At 34.1% G+C, this 27264-nt stretch overlaps 2 protein-coding genes across 2 annotated transcripts; one reads left to right on the top strand and one right to left on the bottom strand.

Moving 5' to 3' along the window:
* Positions 1-2352: 2352 nt before the first annotated feature.
* Positions 2353-2983, bottom strand: LOC111203164. The gene is made up of 2 exons (XM_022696639.1): positions 2848-2983; positions 2353-2729 (listed from the first exon to the last, which is right to left on the bottom strand). Exons 1-2 carry the CDS (start codon positions 2981-2983, stop codon positions 2353-2355), a joined length of 513 nt encoding a protein of 170 aa, XP_022552360.1.
* A 5734-nt stretch (positions 2984-8717) lies between these two features.
* Positions 8718-12701, top strand: LOC125582432. The gene is made up of 5 exons (XM_048749131.1): positions 8718-8886; positions 8992-9311; positions 9393-9516; positions 9739-9864; positions 12694-12701. The coding sequence occupies exons 1-5, from the start codon at positions 8718-8720 to the stop codon at positions 12699-12701; spliced, it is 747 nt and encodes a 248-aa protein (XP_048605088.1).
* Positions 12702-27264: the final 14563 nt, after the last annotated feature.

The raw sequence follows: 27264 nt of genomic DNA, 5'->3' as shown, positions 1-27264 counted from the left end.
CCAGGTGGCGGAATTTGCCTCATTCTAAGATGATGAGGTGGAGAGCTGGGAAGAGAGAAAAGTCTCTTTTATTATTATAGATAGATTTTCAAGTATTAATCCAGACAGTGAATGATAGAAATTTCGAACTGATACAAAAAGAAAAGAAAGAAGATATGAAGAAACCTATTAAGATCAAAATTGAAGTTTTTTGAGAGACGAAGGATCACTTGTTTTGCTTCGTTGAGCAACTGGAGATTGTAAAAGAGATTTTTAACTTTTAATGAAGCTCGTAAAGAAATTTGTTGATGAGTTGAATTTATACTATAACTGAAAAACAGTTTATGTGAAAGAGGTGGAGATCGTGTGGTTTTGGAAGGAAGTGAAAAAGATGCATATTTTGTGTTTCGAGCGAGAAAGATTCAAGAGAAAAAGCTATTATAATTATGCATTTAATTTTTTCCAATTAATTTTGAATTACAAACCATGTGGCAGAATTTTATTGGTCATGTGACTTGTGATTTATTATATGAAGGATTAGCTTCGTGCACTTTGAACGAGAATATATATACATTTCAAGTATCAAAAGATATATTGGGTTTGTAAAAATTTTTTTTTTTTAAACCCAATCGTTGCAATCTCTCTTTTCTCTCTCCTCTTCTGAGCAAACCCTAATTCTAACGCCGCCTTTCCATTACTGTACCCTTTTTCAGATGTGAGAGGCTCGGAGATGGTGCCTAACTCAGTGCTTAATCAAGGGTGATTCCTTTAATCGGTGATTCAGGTAACCCATCCGGTGGTATCGTGTAGCAACGGAGGATGTGAGGCGTCTCTTTGAGGCTCCTTTTGGGTCTTCTAGGAAGGGATATGAGGCGTTCTCCCTTAGAGCATCATTATCATATTTTAATATTTTTTTAGTAATAAAGTGGGTTAAGAAATATATGTAAGAGACCTACAATTTTAGGACATCCATTGAAAGTATCTTATTTAGGGGTTCTTAAAATAAAATAAAAACATTTTTTGATTTAAGATAAAATTTATTTATTATATAATACATATTTAAAGATAACATTTAAAACATAGAATTAAAAAAAAAACATAAAAACAAAGATTAGTAAAAAAAGCAGAATAATTTAAAAAAAAACATCTGAGCTCAATTGTTGTCTTCATCACGTCCAAATTTACGCCATATATGTTCAATCAAATCGGCTTTCAGTTGTGCATGCATTTGTCTATCACGAATTCTAGTTCAAACACCCATCATATTGGCGATATTTGTAGGGATATCTGTAGAATACGTTGGAGTTTCACTGAAATAATCATTCCATAAACGAGCATAGCCTTCTTCACGATTTCTTTCGATATAAACTCGTTTTTTTCTTCTTCTACTTTCTTCGTCTTGATCACCCTAATTAATGGATAAATTCTCAAATGTTTGATCAAAATGTTCATCAAATGTTTGATCAAAATATTGATCAAAGCTTTCATCATCTGATCCTTCAAAAGTGTTATACGAAGAAGATGCCATTTTGACTTTGATTTGGTGAGAATGAGAGATTTGCCTTTGGTTTGGTGAGAATGAGAGCTTGGCGAGAATGAGAGATATTGACTTTGGTTTGGTGAGAATGAGAGCTTGGTGAGAATGAGAGATTTTGACTTTGGTTTTGTGAGAAAGAGAGATTGGTGAGAATGAGATATTTTGGTGAGAATGAGCGATATTGACTTCGGTTTGGTGAGAATGAGAGATTTTGGTGAGAATGAGAGCTTTTGACTATGATCTTTTGTGTGATCAAACAATTATTGAATAGGAGTTATTGAATATGTGTGAAGGAGAGAATATGTGTGTGGTCATACAATGACAATGAGAGAATATGAGTTATTGAATGAAATGTCTAAAGGAGATTATATTATATAGAGAAGATGTTTGTGACACAACACTGGTGACACAAGCTTACACAACGACAAGAAAAATACAAAGACTCGTGACACTCGATGACAAAGACCCGTGACACACCAAGACGAGAAGAAAACTACAAGCTACTACAAGACTTAGTTTCAAACTACAACACCCGTGACACACCAAGAGGATAAGACCACTCTGTCTTGACACAGGACTCACTACAAGACTTCATCTGTTTGCTCCACTCTTTGCCTTCATATGTTTTCTCCACTCTTGACCTGAAACAAGAACAACAAACAAGAAACATGAGATCAAGAACATGAACTAACATATTATAACTGAAACAAGAACAACAAACAAGCTACAAGAACATGAACTAGCATGAAACACACAACAAAGAACATGAAACAGCAAGATATGGGGCATGAAACTGGGAACAAAGAACTCGACAAACCTAGAAGAACTCGACAAACCTAAGTGGAGAACAACTCAGTAATAAGTTTTTTCTTCAGAGCTTCTTCATACTCAGGGAGTGGCTCGGATTTTGCAAATAGACGGTTAAGTAAAACCATCTTGGAGAGCCTTTCTTTCCTAGTCAAATCCTCTTGTTTTATTGACCACATACGCTCAAACTCACACAGACCTTTCCCCTCTTCCATTGTCTTCTTGCCACAGCTCTTGGCTGCCTTAACACCAGGGGGCCGATCCGCTTCAGCTGTGTTGTTTTCAGTTGCGTTAAACGTTGATGATTGTGCTTCCTCGCACTTCCACTTTTTAGAGCTTCTCTCGGTTTTAGCACTTGAAAAATCACACCATTTCTGGTCATTGCGCAACTCCTTCCACGTATGTTCTAGAGTGAATTTTTTTTATGGTTGTTAAAGAAGATCTCGTGAGCCTGTTTCAGAACATCATTCTCATTTTGGCCGCTAGTTTTCTCTCTTGCTGCAGCCTCATATGCTCCACAGAACTTGCACACAAGATCATTGATCTTGTGCCAGCGTTGCTTACAGTGCCCTGCTTCCCTTTTTTCACACCCTGCGAGCTTCGGACTAGCAGCAAAAAAGGCTGTGATTCTGTTCCAGAACGTACCTGAATTTTGCTCATTCCCCACTACGGGATCCTTGCTCGTGTTTAACCACGAGCTGATGAGCACTATGTCATCAGTGGGCGTCCACGTCCTTCGCTCTCGACGCTTTGCAGGCGTGTCACCAAAGCTTGAAACTTCGGGATGTGTCGGAGAGTCTAAACCAATGACACTTTCATGTTGACTATTAAGAAGATCAACATAATTTGGATATGGATTGTAATCCATATCCGGAAATGAGACAAAGACAGATTGGAGGAGATGATAATGGAAGCAAAAGAGAAAGTTTTAATTGATGGAAGAGAAGAGGAAGTTTAATTGAAGCAACCTTCGGACTGATTTAAGTAGATGGAACAGAAGAGTAGTTTAAAAGCATTCATTAAAAAGAAGAAAAGTTTAATTGAAGCAAGCTTCGGACTGAGTTAAGTAGATGGAAGAGAATAGAAGTTTTAAAGCATTCATGAAAGAGATTAAATGGACTTGACATATATCTACACTCATTCATCACACAGAACACAATCGCTCATAGTTTCACCTAACATCTATTTATTACACTAACCACACCATTTATTACCCACGATTCTATTCTAACCATAATCAAGATATGTTCATTTCAGAGTTAGCAGAGGAGGGAACGAACCTGTACATTGGATAGAAGAACTAGGAATTTATTGACAATCCAAGTGCATCTGCATCACAGGTGAGCATAGCTTATGCGTTCCACCTTCAAACATCAAACCAAGCATTTTAGAGATACAATCAAACTTCATCATACATAAATATGCCTTTTCCGACAATCAAACATCAAACCAAGCAGTTTAAAAAAACAGTCAACAATCAAACCAAGTGATTTAGAGATACAATCAAACATCAAACCAAGCAGTTTAAAAATACAATCAAACAATTTAGGTTCAGAAGAGATCATTGAGCCTATATATATTAAGCCTTTGGAATCTGATTCTCTAACTTACGTTCAGAAGAGATCATTGAGAACTATCTAAAAATCGAAACTGTAAAACAAAACAACAAAGAACAAAAGAGATTCTTTACCACTCGATTCGACTCAGCTGTGTCGATTCACTCCCATTTGGTTCCCGGTATCGGAAAGACAAAAACAAAACAACAAAGTCAGGGGCTTTTTTCCCTTCACAGATCACAACACAATCACCACACAACAACGATTTTACCTTTCGATTGTTGATGCATGCGGTTTCTAGGAGCGACAGAGACAGAGACAGCTCTTGGCTGATTCGCCTTTCGATTCACCAAACGCCATCTTCGATTCGCCTCCGACGCATGTGATTTTCGGGAACGAGACAGCGAGATATAGGGAGGGAGAGAGAGAGAGAGAGAGAGAGAGAGAGAGAGAGAGAGAGAGAGAGAGAGAGAGAGAGAGAGAGAGAGAGAGAGAGAGAGAGAGAGACAGCCTCTTCGAAGAGGCTTTCGATTCCCCAAACCCCCTCATCGATTCGCCTTTTCTTCAACAAACACCCTCTTCTATTCGTCTCCGACGCATACCATTTTCGGGAACCAGAGAGAGAGAGAGAGAGAGAGAGAGAGAGAGAGAGAGAGAGAGAGAGAGAGAGATAGAGAGAGAGAAAGAGAGCACCGAAAGAGAATGGTCGGGATTTTTTCCCCTTCTGATTTGGGCACGCGCCAATACCCACAAGCCACGTGTCTCTAAGGGACGTATCTTCTGAACCTAAATTAAGATACGTTCCATGTTTAATTTGCCATTATTCTTTTTCATTAAATCACAATTTAACCTAAGATACACCCTAAGATACAGGGATAATGATGCTCTAAGATACACCCTAAGATACCGGGATAATGATGCTCTTAGCCTCTCTCGTTGGCTTTGTCGCCTTGGTTGTGAGTACGTCTGAAGCGAAGATCTGGCTGGATGTATTTTCGGTCCCGCGTGTTTTCTTGAGGACGGCGGACTGCGGTGGTTTTCTTAAAATTCTCCCGGTTGGTTTTTTCTTTGGTTCTTTTCTCCCTCTTCTTCCTTGTTTGCTTTGTGGATTAGGTGAAGCTTCTTTTCTTCATAAACAGCTACGTTGGTTTTGCAAATTTGGCTGGTGGGGTTTGAGGTTGTGATGGTGTCTCTCTATTGCGGCTCTGCGTACGTCTGCTGTTCCACTTCCTTTTCAGGCGATTTCTTGCCCGAGGCGGAGGTTCCTGTTACCTAAGTTCTTCTCGGCGAGCGGTGTTGACGAGGGCGTCCCGAGGCAGTTCTTTTCTGTGCCGTAAGGCCTTTTCGGTGGTTTTCTGAGGCGATGGTGGTCATGGAGTTTCTAGCGGCTATGTTCTGGATGCTTCAGTACGTCTGTTTATCTAGGGTTTCCAGTTCCGGTTTGTTCCAGGTCTGTCTGGTGTAACCGAGTTGTTCGGTTAAGGTTTCTTCTGATTCATTTGGTTAAGGGTTTCTTTGCCTAGCGCATTAGGGATTTTGACTAGGCCCATGTAAACACCAAAAAAACACAAAATTTTCAATCTATGCACCAACAGTTTCAAAAAAAAATCTTGATGTTATTTGTTAAATACTGGAGTTGTGCTTGAACCCGTCGACGTTTTTTGGAATATATGTTTTGAAGTTATTTAATCAAACCCAAGAAAGAAAATCATTAATACACGCAATCAATTTTATTTTTCTCTTGATTGGTTTTTCTTCGAGGCACTTTGCATAAGATATTTCTAACCATCTAGTTTAAGCATATAGTTATTCTTATTAAGCTGTTTTTTACCAAAATTTCGAAAAAAATTCAAATTAAAACCACTGTTGTTTTCAAATTTTCGGGGCTCCACCCCAAATCTTTGGGGCTCCACCCCGTGATGTGGTCATCAGATCAACAACTGAACCGGAGGTCAATCCAAAGCCCTACTCAACCAGCCAAGGCGCCAAGCAGAACACATATGCACTAAAAATGCCGTATCTTACAAACCAGGAGGGTTTAAGTCACGAGACAAATTTTAATGGACTCTACACTCAAGAAGGAGTCCATCCCATTTGGAATCAGTCTAAAATATGTACGGAGCAAGAAGTTATGAATTTTACAAGTCAGAGGTTTTCCAGCCCGTCCATCTGCGAGTACCCGACTTTAGAAGGAGATTTAAGCTCAAGTAAGGAGCGGCCTGAAGCAAAGCCCATCATAGGAGTCAATAGGAGTTTATCAGCTTTCCAGAAAGCCCAATATCAGGAGAAATGGCCACGGAATTATGAAGTTATGATCCAATCTCCAAAACCGGCCAATGCAGTTCTACACTTGCTTTAATTGGAAGCTAACCGGTTCAATCAGCTTCAAACCAGACATTGGCGACCAGGAGATCATTTCAACCAATCAGGAGATATTCTAGGAGTCCAGGAGGAGTTCTGCAAGTTCATACTATGCACCAGAAACCATTGGATCATGAGGATCCTCATTTACTCAAACCTGCCTTATTTGGAGCAAACCGACATTAATGTCCAACAGCTCTTTTCTCTTCAGATCAGGAACGAGATCAGAACCTATCAAGCACCCAGGAAGGTCCCAAGGAAGCTCTCTTATCGATTAAAACCGTCCAGGTTCAAGAAGAATCAAGTTTCTCACTTGGAGCCAAAATCCCATAAAAGGCTCCAACGGCTAGTTTTTCGATTTTGTTACTTTGCTTGATTTGTTTCCTTTTCTATTTGTTTTAGAACGTTAGGACCTTTGTCTCTGAGCCTTATATAAGCTCCTAGACGTCCATTGTAAAGAGCACCCTTAATCACCAAGTTAATAGAAAGTTTATTCAGTTTTATCAAAGTTGTTCTTTGTATAAAATATATCAAAGTTGTTCTTTGTATAAAATAACGGTCTTTAGGATTCAAAGAGAGATTCTTTGATGTCTTATTGATTTCGTGAGTCTAGTTTATTTGTGCAAATCAAAAAAGCTCAGTACACAGATTGAGAGAGTCAATCACTTCGATCCATCATTCCATCAGATTGAGAGATTCAATCAAACCTTCCTCCGCAAATCCACTTCAGTTCATCATCTAATCAAGCTGAGAGTGATACACATCCAGCAGCTTGATTTCATCCTATCCTTTGTTTATTTATCTTATTTTATTATCATTATCATCATCATTTCATTCGTTTTCATATTTGTTTCTGTTTGCATCATAAAAACTCAAAACTCATAAAAATCGGTTCTCTTTGTTTTCAGGTTTAAACCTTGGTTCCACCATTTTTATCAATTCGTGGGTTACCCCCCCCTGTGCCTACAACATTTTGATATCAGAGCTCAAAGCTCCTGAATCAGGTCCATTCTATCCTTGCATCATATTTCATTTGCTTGCATTTGTTTTCATCATAAACCGAAAATCCAAAAAAAACTGTTTCTTTGTTCAAGTTTTGTTTCTGCATTTGTTTTTGTATTCTTTCTGTTCATCCTCTTAAAAGCCACGAAAAAGAAAAGAAAAAGTTTTATTTGATTCATTTAAAATCGAAAATCCCAAAAAAAAGTGTTTGCATTCATTAGTTTCCATAAAAGAAAATCCCAAATATCCCATAAAAAAATGATGTTTTGAATTTGTTTCCTTTCCATTTGCATCCATAAACTTAAAAGCCAAAATAAATCATTCTGAGTATTTTCATACCATTTCTAGTTGTCCATTCCGTTCTTACATCAAGAAAACCAAATAAAAATATTGCATCTTAGTTTAAATCATTTTTGCATATTGTTGGTTAATTCTTGCATAATTAAGAAAATCAAAAAAAAAATATCTGCATTAATTTGCTTTCCATATTTTTTTTTTCATTTGTGTTCATTGTCATTTAATATTGTTTTATTTCGAGATTTGCATTAAGAAAAGAGTTATTCTTGGGTTCACCCCCTAGGGTGAACCTTTAGGTTCACCAACCAATAGAAAATTGTCATTTTAAATCTAGTATCTTTTAATTAAGGAAACCAAATAACTTGCAAATTATATTATTTTTTAAAAATAAAATTTAAAAATAAATAAAAATAATATATAAAAAACGAATTCAAAAAAAAAAAATGTTGTCAACAAAACACTAAACCCTATGCTCTAATACTAAACCCTAAACTCAAATCCTAAACCCTAAATCTTTGGGTAAACCCTAAATCCTTGGGTAAACCCCTAAACACTTGGAAAAACACTAAACATGTTGTCAACAAAACACTAAACCCTAAACTCTAATCCTAAACCCTAAACCCTTGGGAAAACCTTAAACCCTTGGGTAAACCCTAAACCCTTGGGTAAACCCTAAATCCTTAGGTAAACCCTAAACCCTTGGAAAAACACTAAACATTTGGATAAATTCTAAATTATAAATCTTAAACACTAAACTCTAAATCTTAAAAATAAATATTTTTTTTTAAATAATCTTTTTTTAGAACTATTGTTATTTTTATTTATTTAATTTTTTATTTTTTATTTTAAAAGCATAATATAATTTGGCAAGTTATTTTGTTTCCTTAATTAAAAGATACTAGATCTAAAATGACAACTTTTTATTGGTTGGTGAACCTAAAGGTTCACCCTAGGGGGTGAACCCAAGAAAAAGTCTTAAGAAAACCAAAAGAAAAATCATTTTTGCATAGTTTATTTCAATTCGGGTCATCATAGCATATTTTCTCGGTTTAGTTTTAATTAGCTTGCATTTTTGGTTCCTATTTTGATTCGACCAGAACTTCCCATTCCTTCCTTCACTTGATCTTTGAAAGTTTTTTCAGGAAGCCATGGTAGGAAAAACACACGGCCAATGTCAGATGGCCAAACAGAACCAACAGTTGACAGCTTTGCAAGAGATCAATGATCGGATTGCTCAGTTGAGGAAAAGAAACAAGGCACGAGGCCAACGTCCACAGCAAGGAGAAAGGAGATTTGGAGATGCACCAGAGGCTGTCTATGTCGATCCCAAGCCACCAGATCCTTCAAGTATCAATCAACATCCAACTTCTCAAACCCATACTCATCATGTTGCTAATTCTCGGTTTGATCATAAATCTTTTGCTGATAAAATTGAACTCTTTACATTTTCAGGAGGAATAAGCTACCTAACATGGGAGAGGAACCTTGATGAATGGTTTCACTACAACAACATCCTGAAGGAAGAGAGGCTATCTTATGCCCTTGATCAACTAAGAGGTAATGCCTTTAAATGGTGGGTACAAGAAGAAGATGATAGATGGTTTTACAAGGAGCCAGCTATCAAAACGTGGAGAGCTCTTAAGGAAGTCATGAGGGATGAATTTTCACCAGAACTCACAAGTTCTAAGATCAAAAAGATATACCCAAGGAGGTATCTAACTCATGGTTCCAAAGAAAAATCAGAACCTTTTATTGTCCAAGTAAAGGCTAAGGTAAGTCCTATACTTGATAAATTTGTTTATAAATCATCTCCCACTGGTATGAGTCACTTGTCTTTGTCCAAGAATGTTAAGACAGGTCCTGAGGTTCAGAAAGACACGATCTCCCCATCCTTGTTGAGATCAAATGTTGTCCATGATTTAAGTCCAAGATACAAGGAGATTTTAAACCCAAATAAAGAAGAGCCATCAAGCCAAGGTAAGTCTTCTAACTCTGAGGATTTGAAAAATCAGACATGTTATAGATGTCATAAGAAAAAACACTATGCTGTAGTTTGTCCTACTAAGCAAGCATTGATAGAAACATCACTAGAAGAGAAAACAGATTTATCTATGAAAAGTGATAGTTTTATTCAAACTGATTTATTGGTTCCAAATTCTTGTATAATGCACTTGTCTTTGTCAAAGGGTGTTGTAACAGGACTTAAGGAGCAAGAATTTAAAGAAGAAGAACCACCAGGCGTGACTATTGTGATGGACCAGAAGATTGTTCAAGAGACAATGCAGTCCATATTGCTTAAAGAAGCAAAACCAAAACAATACCAAGGTAAGGCTTTAGAATCTCAAAAGAGAATGAAAGCTGACTTGCTCTATCTTGGTGCAGATTATACAGTTTCAAGGTCGAAACCTTGTCAAGAGGGAGGGGATGATGTGGTCATCAGATCAGCAACTGAACCGGAGGTCAACCCAAAGCCCTACTCAACCAGCCAAGGCGCCAAGCATAACACATGTGCACTAAAAATGCCGTATCTTACAAACCATGAGGGTTTAAGTCACGAGACAAATTTTAATGGACTCTACACTCAAGAAGAAGTCCATTCCATTTTGAATCAGTCCAAAATATTCACGGATCAAGAGGTTATGAATTTTACAAGTCAGAGGTTTTCCAGCCCGTCCATCTGCGAGTACCCGACTTTAGAAGGAGATTTAAGCTCAAGTAAGGAGCGGCCTGAAGCAAAGCCCATCATAGGAGTCAAGAGGAGTTTATCAGCTTTCAATAAAGCCCAAGATCAGGAGAAATGGCCATGTAATTATGAAGTTATGATCCAATCTCCAAAACCGGCCAATATAGTTCTACACTTGCCTCAATTGGAAGCTAACCGGTTCAATCAGCTTCAAACCAGACATTGGCGACCAGGAAATCATTTCAACCAATCAGGAGATATTCTAGGAGTCCAGTAGGAGTTCTGAAAGTTCATACCATGCACCAGCAACCATTGGATCATGAGGATCCTCATTTACTCAAACCTGCCTTATTTGGAGCAAACCGACATTAATGTCCAACAGCTCTTTTCTCTTCAGATCAGGAACGAGATCAGAACCTATCAAGCACCCAGGAAGGTCCCAAGGAAGCTCTATTATCCATTAAAACCGTCCAGGTTCAAGAAGAATCAAGTTTCTCACTTGGAGCCAAAATCCCATAAAAGGCTCCAACGGCTAGTTTTTCGATTTTGTTACTTTGCTTGATTTGTTTCCTTTTCTATTTGTTTTAGAACGTTAGGACCTTTGTCTCTGAGCCTTATATAAGCTCCTAGACGTCCATTGTAAAGAGCACCCTTAATCACCAAGTTAATAGAAAGTTTATTCAGTTTTATCAAAGTTGTTCTTTGTATAAAATAACGGTCTTTAGGATTCAAAGAGAGATTCTTTGATGTCTTATTGATTTCGTGAGTCTAGTTTATTTGTGCAAATCAAACAAGCTCAGTACACAGATTGAGAGAGTCAATCACTTCGATCCATCATTCCATCAGATTGAGAGATTCAATCAAACCTTCCTCCGCAAATCCACTTCAGTTCATCATCTAATCAAGCTGAGAGTGATACACATCCAGCAGCTTGATTTCATCCTATCCTTTGTTTATTTATCTTATTTTATTATCATTATCATCATCATTTCATTCGTTTTCATATTTGTTTCTGTTTGCATCATAAAAACTCAAAACTCATAAAAATCGGTTCTCTTTGTTTTCAGGTTTAAACCTTGGTTCCACCATTTTTATCAATTCGTGGGTTACCCCCCCCCCCCCCCCCCCCCCTGTGCCTACAACACCCCGACTATGGTCAGAGGGTTATTTACACTTTTCAAACGGATACTTGGTGGTTACTGACATCTTGTGTTTTTATTGATTTATTCATCCATTTAGTATGCATATTGATCATTTATATTAGCATTTAGAGAACAATAGGTTGAATTTTCATGCATATGTCCCTATTAGATGGTAAAAATGCAACTTGGTGAACTTGGAGCATATAAAGCTGATTTAAGGCAAAAAGAGTGATTTTGGTCATGAAACGAATTGGAGCCTAAGTGTCATAGTGGCATGGTGCAACGGCATGGTGACAAAAACTCCATGACGATGAAAATATGTGGATTCTGAATCGGGAAGACGCAGCAGTGCCGTGTAACTGATGCAAGCAAAAGTCATCCGCAAGCCGTGCCAACAACCACAACTGTCTTTTCCAGCGGCATATGTACATGTTCCCTAGCCAGCTGGATGTTCACAGCTGCCCTTTGCAGCGGCCTCCGTACATGTCAAAATCCAGCTGGATGCTAACAGCGGCCTTTTGCTGCGGCCATCTGCAGCGGCTTGTGTACATTTCAAAAGCCAGCTGCGACATTTAAATAAAGTTCCAACTCTGTTTTTACCAATTTTTACCCAAATTATCTTGTGTCAATCCATGCTAATTGGGTTGACCTAGCTAATTTTAGTAATCTATAAACACTTTTTTAGGCAAAACTCAGATCTATTTCATTTTCTCTCAAGACTTTGTTTAATCTTAGAAAAGCTTGAACTTTTTTATCATTTAATTAAGTATTTCATCTTATATTATGTTTATCTTACTCATTAACATGATTAGCCCTAAACCTTACATGTGTTTAATATTTCTCATGGAGATTAGTGAGTAGTCACCTTGTGATTCATGGGTTAGGTGGATTAGGGTGGTTGGTGGATATTATGATGTTTCTTGCTTGATTTGCATTGTTTTATGCTTGTTAGGTGTTCTTAAAGCTAGATTAGTAACGACTTCTTCCCAAGAATTTCCACTCTATTTTTTGTCGGATCTAAATAAGATAGGTTTATTGATGGCTTGATAGTTGATTAGGGTTGATAGATTATCAGCCAGCTAACTAGCTTCCTCCGATTTGATGGTTGAATGGGTTGAAGGGTTGATTGGATTCTCTGAAGTTGCGGAATGGCCTTAGGTTAACCTCTCTTAGGTTCTGGATTTGACACACTATTCAACTAGAGAGTTTGTTGATTGTTTTGGGTTCACAAACCTCACAGTCAAGTTATTCAGAGAACAATTCAATCACCAAAAAAGAAATGAGTTTAAGATAAAAATGATGATTAAAATTGAGAATGAGTTTATGCAGATTCTTAATAGAATGAAAAGACAAGAAAACAAGTAGATAGGTTGCATGAAAAACATAGAAAACATAAACTAAGAAAAAGAACATAATTAAATTAGCTATTGTAGGACACATCTGAGTAAATAAAGGTGCTTGGCGTGATGGTGGTTTGGCCAAGTATCTCTTTTTCACTTTACTGGTTCTGGACAAGGTAAGCAATCTTCTCAATTAATTTCTTGGACTTTGATCTCGTAATGGGCCCAAGAAATATTGAAAAAGGTCTTCTTTCTGGTCATTAGAATTCTTTTGGGATGAAAGAGAAACATCTTAATTTTGGGTATGGTCCATATCATCTTCTTCATAATCACTTGGTAGTGGCATCCACTCAGACTCATCATTAGGTTCCTCTAAGGTTGGCTTCTCCTGGATTGCATCATCCTCTTCTACTTTGAAAGGGTTTTTTCTCAAATCAAAGTGATCTTCATGAAGAGGAGCCAAGTTAGAGACATTGATAGATGAATTCACTGATTACCTACCTTGAAGATCAATCTTGTATGCATTGTTGTTGATTCGCTCAAGGACGTTGAAGGGGCCATCTCTTCTTTTCATCAGTTTGGACTTTCTTTCAATTGGAAATATGTCCTTCCTTAGATACATCCACACCAAATCTCCAGGGTTAAAGATCAGTTCACGCCTTCCTTTGTTGACATACTCCTCATACTGCCTTGTCATTGCTTCATTATTTTCCTTAACCTTTTTAAATTCAGCCTTCTGCTGCCATCAAAGTTATCTTGTTCTTTCAAAGGCAGAGATATCATATACAAAGGACTCAAAGGACTAAACCCATAAACAATCTGAAATGGAAAAAACTTAGTAGCCCTATGAATAGAATGGTTGTATGTAAATTCAACTTGAGGCATACAATCTTCCCAAGTTTAAGATTTTTTTTAATGATTGCAAGCAAGAGAGTAGACAAAGATCTATTAACTACTTCAGTCCGTCCATCAGTTTGTGGAGACAAGTAGTAGAAAATTATAACTATTTGGTTCCAAGTTTAGCCCACAATGTTTTCTAGAAATGATTTAAGAACTTAGTATCTCTCTATCAGTTTTATGACACAGAATGTAATGAGTCATCTTAGAAAACCTATCAACCAAAACAAAGTTAGAATCTTTTCATTTCCTAGTTCTAGGCAATCCAAGCACAAAATCAATTAAGATATGTACCCATGGTTCAGATGGAAAAGGCAGAGGCATGTACATACTTTTGGTTTACTTTGTGGTCTTGGGTTACTTGCAAGTAGCACACTGGTTACACAATTTTTTTACATATTTTCTCATTCTTGGCCAGTAGAAGTGATTTTGCAAACTCTTCAAAGTTTTGTCAATGCTAAAGTGACGCATCAATCCTCCTCCATGTGCTTCTCTAACAAATAAATCTCTCAAAAAACAGTTAGAAACACAGAGTTTTGATTCATATAACAAAAATGCATCATTCTTGAAATGTTTATTTACAGCAACTTTATCATACTGATATATGGTGTTTTTGGCATCATGTATATATGTTTTCTAATTGGTTTTCAAGTCTTCATCGAGTCTTCCTAGTCCTTTTTGAGTCATTACAGGTCTGGAGTTGCATTGGATGGGAGATAAACCAGTTGGAGAAAAAGAAGAGAAAAATAGTGCAATTTAGAGTTTTTCACGCAGAGCATTCGTGCGGAGCAGTCTGGCGTGTCTGTTCCAGCGACAGAGATTTTTAAGGAAGTTTCCAAATATTTCGGGATTTTACCTAGGGCTTCCCTTTTTTTCTCATGCAGCCGCCAGAGACCTGCAATATATATTTTCTTATTATTCTAGACATTGGACGTGACTTTTTAGAGAGATTTTGGAGAGAGAAAACTTGTATTCTTGTTAATGGAGAAGAATCTCTACATCATTTGGAGAAGATTTCTAAACCCTCTTTGCTTTTTATTATTAATTCAGACATGTTTTCTTCATATGTTATCTCTGTGATTTCTCTGTCCATGGCTGAGTAATCCACTTGCTTAGTCTAGGGTGTTAGGGTGTTAGATCCGTGAGTTAAGCATAGATAAGTGAATCTCTTGATTGTCTTTATTCATAACTATTCTTAATGCTTGCATTAAACTGGCCGCTTAATGATAGATCCTAGGTTTAACCTATTCATTAACCGTGTAATTGGTTGCTAGATCTGTTATGAATGAGCATTGCATCCCTAGTCAGCGAGAGTAGATATTAGGGTGTATTGTGAACATATCGGACTTGATCTCTAAAGCTTGCTAGCGCGTCTTGATCCAAACGAGAGTTTAGGCATCAAGACCGACTTGCAAAGGAATCAATACCACGAGAGTGAGTTGATTCAACCTGAGTGATCCGAGTTCTGGACTTACTCTTAGTTGAACTTGAATAATTGTTTGGCTCACACTTGTTTAACACCCGATCAAACCACCCTAGGCTAGCATTCTTAATCATCTGAAAAACCTTAAATCAATCTCTTACTTGCTTGTTACGAAATCAACTTTAAAACCCCCATATTGTTTTAGCTTGATATTGATCCTATAGAAATAAAGTGTAAATGTTGGTATCTGTGGATTCGATCCTAAAGTGCTACATCGACATACCATTCGATTGTGGTAGTGTGCACATTAGGTTAATTGGTGTGCGTATACACGTAATATCACATACTTAAAATATATTTCCTTAAAATCAGGATTAGTTTCATAATAAGACTTAATATGTTCAAAGCTAAGAAGTTGAGTTTCCAAAATATAGAGAAGAGTGTATCTACGAGAAAGGGCATTACAACCACATTCTCCTTACCTTGTTTGTACTGAATGACATAAAGAAATGTTTCCAGAAACTTAACCCATTTGGCATGTATATTTTTGAGATTTTGTTGACCCTTCAGGCGTTTCAAGGATTCATGATCGGTATGAATACAAATTCTTTGAGCCAAAGATAGTGTTGCTAAGTTTGGAGTGCACAGATCAGAGCATGGGGATCTTTGTCATATGTTGGATAGTTCGGAGTTCCACCTACAAGCTTCTCACTGAAATAAGCAATTGGTTTTTTTTCCTACATTAGAACTGCTCCAATATCTACCTGTGAAGCATCATATACTCTATTTCAAAAGTTTTCACAAAACCAGGAAGCATAAGAAGTGGTGCATTAGTCAACTTTCCTTTTAGCAGATTGAAGGCTTCTTCTTGAGCTGAACCCCAAGTGAATCCTATAGTTTTCTTGATCACTTATTTGAGAGGTGCAGCAATGGTGCTAAAATCCTTCACAAATCTCCTATAGAATCTAGCTAAACCATGAAAACTTCTTACTTCTCCCATGGTTTTAGGAGTTATCCAGTCTCTTATGAGATTCACTTTCTTTTCATCCACATGTATGCCCTGAGAAGTCACAACAAAACCTAAAAAGACATGGTTATATGTTCCAAAAGAGAAAATTTTTAAGTTAGCAAACAAGACTACTTTCCTTGGAACATCTAAAACCTTTCTCAAATGTTCAACATGATCAGACAAGTTTTTACTGTAAATTAAGATGTCATCAAAGTAAACCACGACAAACATGTAAGACCTCAGAACATGATTCATTAGTCTCATGAAAGTGCTAGGGGTGTTTGTTAGACCAAAAGGCATCACAAGCCATTCATACAAGTCATGTTTTCTTTTAGAAGGAATTTTCCATTCATCCCCCTCTTTCATTCTAATCTGATGATATCCACTTTTCAAATCAATTTTTGAAAAATAGCAGGATTCATGAAGTTCATCTAGCATTTCATCAAGACGAGGAATGAAATGTCTGTTCATTACCATGATATTATTGATGACTCGACAGTCTAACACACATTCTCCATGTTCCATCCTTCTTTGGAACAAGTAGTACATGAAAATCACAAGGACTGAGACTCTATCTTATGTGTCCTTTCTCCATAAGTTAAGTAACTTGTCTTTGAAGCTCCAAGGTTTCTATAAGGTTGGAACGATAAGGTGGTCTGTTTAGCAAAGAAGCTTCTGGAACAAAGTCAATCTGATGTGCTATGCCGCGGATTGGAGGCAGACGTTGCACATTTTCATCTGCAAATACATCACTATACTCTTGCAAAATGAAATCAAATTCACTCAGAATAGCATATGCAATGTCAGAAGTTGAGGTTAGTGTTCTCTTGCAAACAAAAAAGATCATAGCCTGCTGAGCATTCATGTTTCTCTTCACCTCAACATTTTTTTATACAGAAATTGGAGTTCCATACCTTATGGTCCTTGTCAGTCTCTCTTTTTCTTTTCAGGTGGACCTGGTCAAGGTGAATTTCCTGAGGTGATAGCGGGACTAAAGTGATCTCCTCCATGTTGTTGAATTTTTGTATCTCTAGCCGGTCATGAACATCTCTGTTCAAGCCTCGCTGAAAGCCTTAATCATGAGAGTTTCCATCTCCTGAAAATAGTCTTCAACACTCTTAGTTCCCTGTGTCACCCTTCTGAGGGTCTTGTGAAGATCTCTGCCATAGTGACTTGGAACAAACCTAGTTTTCATGAGGGTTTTCATCTCATACCATGAAGTAACTGGTGCAATTCTAGTGTGTCTTCGCTTGTGCATAATCTGTTCCCACCAGTTGAATGTATATTCACTAAACTCAGTTGCAGCAAACTTCACTTTCTTCTCTTTAGTGTAGTTTTGGCACTCAAAAACTAACTACATATTTATTTCCCATTCCATGTAAGCATCAGGGTCATTATGACCAAGGAAAGGTGGGATTCTCAGTATGTTGTTACCCATGTTGTTATCTATTTTTTCGTGGGTTATAGCTCTTTCTTGATCTAACATCACTCCCTCCCGAAGATGAATAAGCATCATCTGAATCATTCGCTCTGGTTTCTCTTTTGGTTCTTCTTGTATGTCGATCAGTAGCTATATTTCTAGGCTGTCTAGTACCATAGAATAAATCATTAGCTTCATCTTCTTTTCTTGTTAGATTATCCTGAACATGCTTGGTAATTTCAGCTATCATGGCTCTTGCATCTGGAATGGATTGAGGTTCACAGTAGGTGGTGTCTCTTCTGGTTTCTCATTGTTGTCTCCTGGCATGGTTCCTGCAAAATCAACAAAAGTTAGTAAATCACAGAACTCTCTCTCTCTCTCTCTCTCTCTCTCTCTCTCTCTCTCTCTCTCTCTCTCTCTCTCTCTCTCTCTCTCTCTCTCTCTCTCTCTCTCTCTCTCTCTCTCTCTCTCTCTCTCTCTCTCTCTCTCTAAATTTTGTGGTGAAGTTGATTCAAAAAATAGAATATTATGAATTTTTATTTCTTTTGAATCAGATTTGGCTCACTTGCAAACAGATAGACAGAGAAGATATTGATAAGAATAGAAAAATGCAGAAATAAAAGATGAATTACGAAATTCCTAAAGAACAGAACTTGAAATCCAAGAAAGCTTCAGACTAATAGATTAGAGATTAAAATAGAACTCATAACTGGTTGATCTACAGAGTGGTTGCTCTGATACCACTTAATGACTTCTTCCCGAGAATGTCTACTTTGATATTTGTTGGATCTAACTGAGACATGTTGATTGATGTTTTAATGGTTGATTAGGGTTGATAGATAATCGGCCAGCTAACTAGCTTCCTCCGATTTGATGGTTGAATGGGTGGAAGGATTGATTGGATTTTCTGAGGTTGCATGATGGCCTCAGGTTAATCTCTTTCAGGTTCAGGATTTGACATACCAGTCAACTAGAGAGTTTGTTGATTGTCGGATTTGACTACCAGTCAACTAGAGAGTTTGTTGATTGTTTTGGGTTCACACACCTCACAATCAAGTTGTTCAGAGAACAATTGAATCACCAAAGAAGAAATTAGTTTAAGATCAAAACGATGATTAAAATTTAGAATGAGTTTAGACATGCTCTTAATAGAAAGAAAAGACAAGAAAACAAGTAGATATGTACATATTTAAACTAGCTGTTATAGGAGACAGCTGGGTAAATAGCTCTTCTTCACTTTCCTGGCTGTGAACGAGGCAAGCAATCTTCCCACTCAATTTCTGGGACTTTGATCTCGTAATGGGCCAAACAGATATTGCAAATGGATCTTCTTTATGGTCATTAGATTTCTTTTGGACTGAGAGAGACGCAATTTTATTTTGGGTATATTCCATATCATCTTCTTCATAGTCACTTGGTAGTTACATCCACTCACGCTCATCATCAGGTTCCTCTAAAGTTGGCTCGTTGATGTGCTCAAATTACCCCAAGAGCAACTCTCTCGAATAAGAGATCAATTGCAGTACTTAAGAATCGTATCCACAGAGACTCGATATCTCACACAATAAACTTGAGTTTCAGACCAAGCTAGGTCAAATAATATATAAAGCAATAAATAACATGAGAGTAAATAGATGAGTTTGTTTGTTGATGGAAGAGGGGTTGTTAGACTTAGGGTTTCATTCAGGTTATTAAAACTCAAAATATAGATGCTAAAGATTGATCATATAACTCGATTTCTAATGCAAAAGAAGACCGGCTGTCGCCGCGAGTCTAATCTATTGACTAAGTCCAATGTCTCAGATGACGTTTGTTGACACGGATCGAGCATCGATCGATGCTATTGAGTTAGCGTCAATCGATGCTTCCTTAGGCAAGCGTTATCGAACAGATCGATTAGATTCACTAGTCCTACTAAATCAGCTGCCGCATGTTTCTAGCAATTCTATCTCAAGAGACTCTATTCTGATGCAGAACCTACTATCGTAGTTATCCACAATCCTAAGTTCAGGGTTCTAGTTAGCAACTCTAGAACACAAGAATTAATAACAATTCTAATGAAGGATATATTACGAATTCACCCTACCAGTTCTACAATTATGGCTAATCCATCAAAACCCTAATTGATCCCTAAACCTAGCAGGTGATCTACTTAAACATGATAGTTGTCACGGAAAATCATAAAATGAATAGATAAAAAGAATAGATAGAAATCAATAATAAAACTAAAGGACTTCCAGGATGATTCTGAAGGATTTCATCTTTTCTCTCCTAACTTAAGACTAAGAACAAATAATAGAATATAACTTAGAAAGCGTGTAGAGCGTGTAACTGTCAAAAATGGCTTAGAAACACACATAAATAGGATTTTAGGTCGTTCAGGGGTATTCTGGTAATATCTGGTGACATCTGGGCCCAAGTCGGTCAAAAAATATGCTCGGCCTGTCTTCTGGCATCAGTGTCGATTGACACAAAGTCTATGTCGTCGATCGACATTTCTTCATATCTTCGACAACTTCTTCTCGCGAGGCAGACGTACCATTCTTCAGTAAATTCGGCATAACTTTAGATATAACCGTTAGATGGACTTTAAACCGATGGCATTTGAAAAATAACTTAAATCTCTATCATATGGCAAAATAGCAGCTAAATCTCACCGTTCGAAAGTCTTCATCCATAGCTAAACTTCTGATGCGTCTGTGCAGTCAAATAGTTCCATAATCACCAAAGTTTTCAACGTACGTAAACCTTTTAGTAATTTTTAATCAAAAGATTTGTTTAAAAGTTATTAAGTAAGAAGTAGATATTATTTTATTTGTCTTATGGCATAAAAAACTTAAGTTTGGCTCAGGGTCCCCTCATGCAAAATTAGTAGTCGTACTATAAATCTAAAAGAAATTAATAAACACCCGCAATTTACAACATTTAATGTAGCACTAGGATAAGACATGCGCCTTGCGCATAGGGTGAGTTTATTTGTATATATTATCGATAGTTTCTTTTATATATTTGATCATTTTATTTATATATATAAAATATTTTTTGTCGTTATTTTATAATTTCTTTTCGATGGATCGGATCAATTTTTATTAGAAATAATGGAACAGAACTATAATTAATATATCATGGGTTTATCGGATTGGACATTAAACAAATTATGACATAAAAACCTTATTTTTTCGATCGAACACATTCTTGAAAAAGTGAACAGTATTGTTTTCACAGTTGAATTATTTTAACTTTTATCTTCCATATGATTTTGAAAGCTTTCAAATCAACCATCGAATTGATACATGTCATTTTAATGTTTTTAGCCGTATACTTAAGAAAAACTTACATTTTTGTAATTTAAAGTCGTTTTAAAAAATTCAAAATATAACATATAATAAAAAATCTAACATATAAGGAAAAATATAAAATATAAGGTGTCCTCATTTTTGTATTTTAAAGTCATTTAAAAAAAATATATATAACATATAGGGTTTCCTCATTTTTGTAATTTAAAGTCATTTTTAAAAATTAAAAATATAACATATAAGAAAAAATCTAATTTTTTTATTATATGGTTAATGTGATTGTTTCTTTTTTTAATAATATAAAATTAAACAAAATGAAGAAGGATGCAAAAATTGTTACCAAATCTTTATTATTCATAATCATTAATTGCCATATATATGTAAATAATATTAGGTAATTTCGTAGCTTTTATTTAGGGAAAAAATACACACTTCTTATATTTTAGGTTAATATAATGTTCTCTAGTGGACATTAGACAAATTATGACATAAAAACCTTATTTTTTCTCTCGAACACATTCTTGAAAAAGTGAACAGTATTGATTTCACAGTTGAATTATTTTGACTTTTATCTTACATATAGTTTTGAAAGCTTTCAAATCAACCACCGAACTGATACATGCCATTTTAATGTTTTTAGTCGTATAGTTAAGGAAAACTTACATTTTTGTAATTTAAAATCGTTTTAAAAAATTCAAAATATAACATATAAGAAAAAATCTAACATATAAGAAACATAACATATACGGTGTCCTCATTTTTGTATTTTAAAGTCTTGTAAAAAAATATATAACATATAAGGTTTCCTCATTTTTGTAATTTAAAGTCATTTTAAAAAATTCAAAATATAACATATAAGAAAACATCTAATTTTTTTATTATATTATTAATGTGATTGTTTATTTTTTTTAAAAAAAATATAAAATTAAACAAAAATGAAGAAGGATGCAAAAATTGTTATCAAATCTTTGTTATTCATAATCATTAATTGTCATATATATGTAAATCATATTAGGTAATTCTGTATTATTTAAGGAAAGAATACACACTTCTTATATTTTAGGTTAATATAATGTTCTCTAGTGAACATTAAACAAATTATTACATAAAAACCTTATTTTTCCATCGAACACATTCTTGAAAAAAGTGAACAGTATTGTTTCCACAGTTAAATTATTTGACTTTTATCTTCCATATGGTTTTGAAAGCTTTCAAATCAACCATCGAATTGATACATGTCATTTTAATGTTTTTAGTCGTTTACTTAAGGAAAACTTACATTTTTGTAATTTAAAGTCGTTTAAAAAAATTCAAAATATAACATATAAGAAAATTCTAACATATAAAAAAAATATAACATATAAGGTATCCTCATTTTTTGTATTTTAAAGTCGTTTTAAAAAATATATATATAGCATATAAGGTTTCCTCTTTTTGTAATTTAAAGTCATTTTAAAAAATTCAAAATATAACATATAAAAATCTAATTTTTTTATTATGTGGTTAATGTGATTGTTAAATTTTTTTTATTAATATAAATTTAAACAAAAATGAAGAAGGATGCAAAAATTGTTATCAAATCTTTATTATTCATAATCATTAATTGTCATATATATGTAAATCATATTAGGTAATTCTGTAGCTTTTATTTAAGAAAAGAATACACACTTCCTATATTTTAGGTTAATATAATGTTCTCTAGTGTTATATAATTATGAAATAATGTGACACCGTTAGATTAAACTATATTTTATATTAGATGCTCTAGAATTTTTTGAAATGGAATTTAGAAGGCATTTAGAGTGCCACCTAGGATTTGGGGTTTTTTCTAATTAATACAAAATTAAGGTTCTAATTTTTCAAATGCTTCTTAATTAATATATAGGTGATTACAACATTTAAAGCTTTCACCTAAATAATACAGATGCAAGTTGGTGCATTTCACTAATCGATCCATGTGATAATTCATCCAAATAGATAGTTTCTGTTTTGGTAGTTTTTTTATGGTAACAGGGCAGTTTCTATTTTCGTGTTATCAGTACTCTTTCCTTAAACTAGACTTTGTTTTGTGAAATTTTTGGTTGAGTGAAAGGAAATATATCTTCAAGAATTATTTGATGGGACTACTTCCATTTCTGTTCGGTTCTTGATTACATTTTCCTTTTGAAATAAAGAAAATAGAATCCTTACAATGTATTCTGTGGATCGTTTGGTTTGAATCGAACCTTGTTCAGAATCACTTTTGGATATAAATTAAGTTAAATGTAGTATACATTTTAGTAATTTGAGACTGAGCAGAAATAAAGCTCTTGCGAGGAAGACGAAGTTGAGAGAATTTGGAAATTATTGAATAGTTTATATTGAGTAAAATGTCAATGTACAAGTGATTATATACAATTATATTCTATCTGGTACAAACCGGTTATAACCAAACCAAAGTCTAATGTCTAAACCATTCGCGTATCTAATAATATACCATGATTATTATAAGACAAAAAAAATGTTTTTGACATGATGGAAACTATTTTTTTTTAATGAAAAATTCTTCAAATTTAATGATGGAAACCAGGCCTGGAACTTTTATCCGAGATCCGGATTCGATCCGAGATTCGATCCGGATCCAATCCGAAAATCCGGATATCCGGAGGGGACGAATCCGGATCCGGATAGTAAAATGTTGCATCCGTCAAAGCCGGATCCGGATCCGGATATTTTTATTTTTTAGTCCGGATATCCGGATCCGTAAGTTTTATTAATAACTATTTCAAAAATAGTAATATCTATATATAAAAATTAATTTTATTTAATATATTTTCATTTTTATAATAGTATATATAAATTGTACGTAAATTTTGTAATATTATACATAGAAATAATTAAAAACATTATATATTTTTTTTTATTTTTAAATTATTTTTAATATTTTATATATATTAATATTATTTTTTATTTATTTTAAGGATCCAAATCCGGATCCGGATATCCGCCGGATATTACAATTTTTAGAAGGATATCCGACACCCGGATATCCGAGAACCCCGGATCCGGATAAATATAGTAAAATTATGGATCTGTCGGATAAGGATCCGAATCCGGATACCTTAAAATTGCCCGGATACCCGATCCGTCCCAAGCCTAATGGAAACTATGTTTTCTAATATTTATATCATTATATTTAAACTGCTGAGAAGGAATTTAGTTTACAGATCGGGAAATTGCCAAAAATACGATTTTTAAAGTACCACTTTTCATGTTTACACTAACCACTTTTACCATCATCTTTAATGAAAGGTAAAATACATTTATAACCTTTTGATTAACTTTAACAAAAAAAAAACATATGGTTAAGTAATCTAAACTTAAAACATCAACTCTAAACCCTAAATCATCAACTCTAAACCCTAAACCATGAAACCTCAACTCTAAACCCTAAACCCTGAAACATCAACTCTAAACCCTAAGCCTTCAAATCTAAACCCTAAAACATCAAACTCTAAACCGTAAACGTAAACCCTAAACCCTAAATCTAAACTTAAAACATCAGCTCTAAACCCTAAACCCCGAAACATCAACTCTAAACCCTAAACCCCGAAACATCAACTCTAAATCCTAAACCCTAAACCTTCAAATCTAAACCCTAAAACATCAACTCTAAACCCTAAACGTAAACCCTAAACCCTAAACCCTATATTTTTCTGAAATTCGAACCATGAACCCTAAAATCCTAAACCTTCAAATCTAAACCCTAAAACATCAACTCTAAACCCTAAACATAAACCCTAAACGCTAAAACCCTAAACCTACAAATGTAAACCCTAAACATCAACTCTAGGGTTTTAGGGTTTAGGGTTTAGGGTTTAGGGTTTAGGATTTAGGCTTTAGGGTTTAGAGTTGAAGGTTTAGGGTTTAGGGTTTAGAGTTGATGTTTTAGGGTTTAGGGTTAATTTTTTATGGTTTAGGGTTTAGAGTTTACTTTTTAGGGTTTAGTGTTGATAGTTTAAGGTTTAGTGTTGATGGTTTAGGGTTTAGAGTTGAAGTTTAGTGTTTAGGGTTTAGAGTTGATGTTTTAGGGTTTAAAGTTGAAGGTTTAGGGTTTAGGGTTTAGAGTTGATGTTTTGAAGTTTAGGGTTTAGAGTTGATGTTTTAGGTTTTAGGGTTCGTATTTCAAAAAAAAAAGGTTTAGTATTGATGGTTTAGGGTTTAGGGTTCGTATTTCAAACAAAAAATAGGGTTTAGGATTGATGGTTTAGGGTTTAGAGTTGAGTTTTTAGGTTTAGGATTTGAATTTCAAAATAGTATAATTCGAAAAAAAAAATTAAAGAAATTATTTTTTATTATTTTTTATTTTTATTTATTTAAATATTTATTTACTATATATATAAAGAACAATGGCATACGAGTCTTTTGCCACTTAAAGAAGAATGTGTTTTTGAAAATGTCTCTTTAGTGGTGGTAAAAATAAAAAGTGATAGCATGAAAGTGGTATCGAGTACTAGTTTATTTGAGCATGAAAATAAAATAAAAACTGATTTAGTTTACTTTATTGGACAAATTTTTGATTCAATTATAAATTTTATTTGGTTGGATCAATTAAAAAGTAGTACATATATACCATTTGAGCAACTCCAAAAAGACTCTCTATTTTAGAGTTTTCAAAACTCTATATTTGAAATTTCAAGGTCTTCTTTTCCAAAAGAAAAATTTCAAATTTAACTTTAAAATTATTTGTAATTTACACTGTTTTATTTTTTTCATAATTAATATAAATTCATATAAAATTTATAAATAAAAATACATAATTAAATATTAAACTACAAGCAAAATACTACATTATTCCATAAAATTATTTCCTTAATGTTCCATCTTCGTTTACACAAAATTTGTTTGGACAATATTTTAGAGGTTCCGGAGCAAATTTACTAGACTATTAGTGTTGTTATAAAATATAAATTTTTGTAATAATGATGTCTTATTGTATCTTTTTTTTTAATTAAGTTTCTTTTGTAATATTCTTGTTGTATAATTCTAGTTTTATAATATTATAAATCTTATGTTAAAATTTTTATTTCATTTTATGTGTTAAATTTAAATTTATAAAAACAAATATGAAATATTTACTATATACAAAAGTTTTGAAAATTAAAATGATAAATGAAAAAATGCTTAAGAATAATAAATGTGATGTATAATTAATTAATGAGTTGATTACCATTTAGGACACTTTTTCTCTTTTTTAACATTTTAAGACACAATCCGCTGGAGGGACACTTTCCTTGAGTCTAAGAGCTGTTTTGGACAGAAATGCCCTTGCTCAGAAGAAACGGAAGATGCGCTTCTGTTTGGGTAAGTATAAATTGTAACTTGTTTTTCTTATTTCTCTTAATGTTTCATTTACTTTTATTTTAAATTCTAAAATATATAAAACAAAAATAATTATCACATTAAATTATGTATAAAATTTTTTATCTTTTAACATCCATTTTCATATATATATACTAATATATATACAAAAAAGTATGGACATGGATACCATAGTGTGGATAATATAGTTATAAATTAATTGTGGACATGGACACAAAACCATATTGATTCATACACTATTTCAGTTTCTGATTAAATAAATATATAATAACCATATAAAAACATGTTTCTTTTTTCTTATTATTTTGATATCCATATATATATATTTTATATTTTAATGTCTAACTAAATTGCTAAATTATAATTTATTTGACATATGTTTTATGGATGTGGACACAATATTTTTTTTTTACAAAATTCTATGTTTTGTTTTCTATTTTTTATTCAAAGATGTATATGACCAAAAAAGTTAGTATAACAAAGTGATATATATTTGTTATATAATTATATATACTTTTATTGTTTTATCTAATCTTCTATATATATTTTTTATCTATAACTTATAAGAATGTATGGATATGGATGATAAAAGTGTGAACGTAAGATATGTGGACATGGATATAAATGTGTAAAAGAGAATATCTAGACATATTTGTATGACACACAAGTTGTATCCACATCAAAGTTTCTCAAAGAGATAATGTTAAATGATGTCCATTATCGATTATTTGTGAGCTAGTAGGTGTGGACATGGTTAGGATATGTTTATATGGACATTGTAATCATGAAGAACATAATTGCATAAAACATGTCTGTGGTGTATACTTAAAATTTTTGATACTAATTAGAATACAAATCTGCACATTTAAAAATTAAGGGTGAAAACAAATACTTACATAAATATAAGGACCAAATATGTAAATTCATCATTCGTATTGCAGATTAATCTTTTTCTCTTTAGTTTAAGATTAATTTTATATATTTTAGAATTATGTTAAAATTGCATGGACATGAGAACTAGACGGAAAAATGTGGACATGTACATAAATAGTCAAATAAGTAAACAAAAAAGATGCGAACATGAACATAAAAATTCAAATACGTAAAAGTAGTTTAGGTTGTAGTTAGTTTAAAATTATATTTACCCCCATCAT

This window comes from Brassica napus, chromosome C2 (genome assembly GCF_020379485.1).
Source record: "Brassica napus cultivar Da-Ae chromosome C2, Da-Ae, whole genome shotgun sequence".
NCBI classification, from domain to species: Eukaryota; Viridiplantae; Streptophyta; class Magnoliopsida; order Brassicales; family Brassicaceae; genus Brassica; species Brassica napus.
This window is presented reverse-complemented; position numbering and strand designations above follow the sequence as displayed.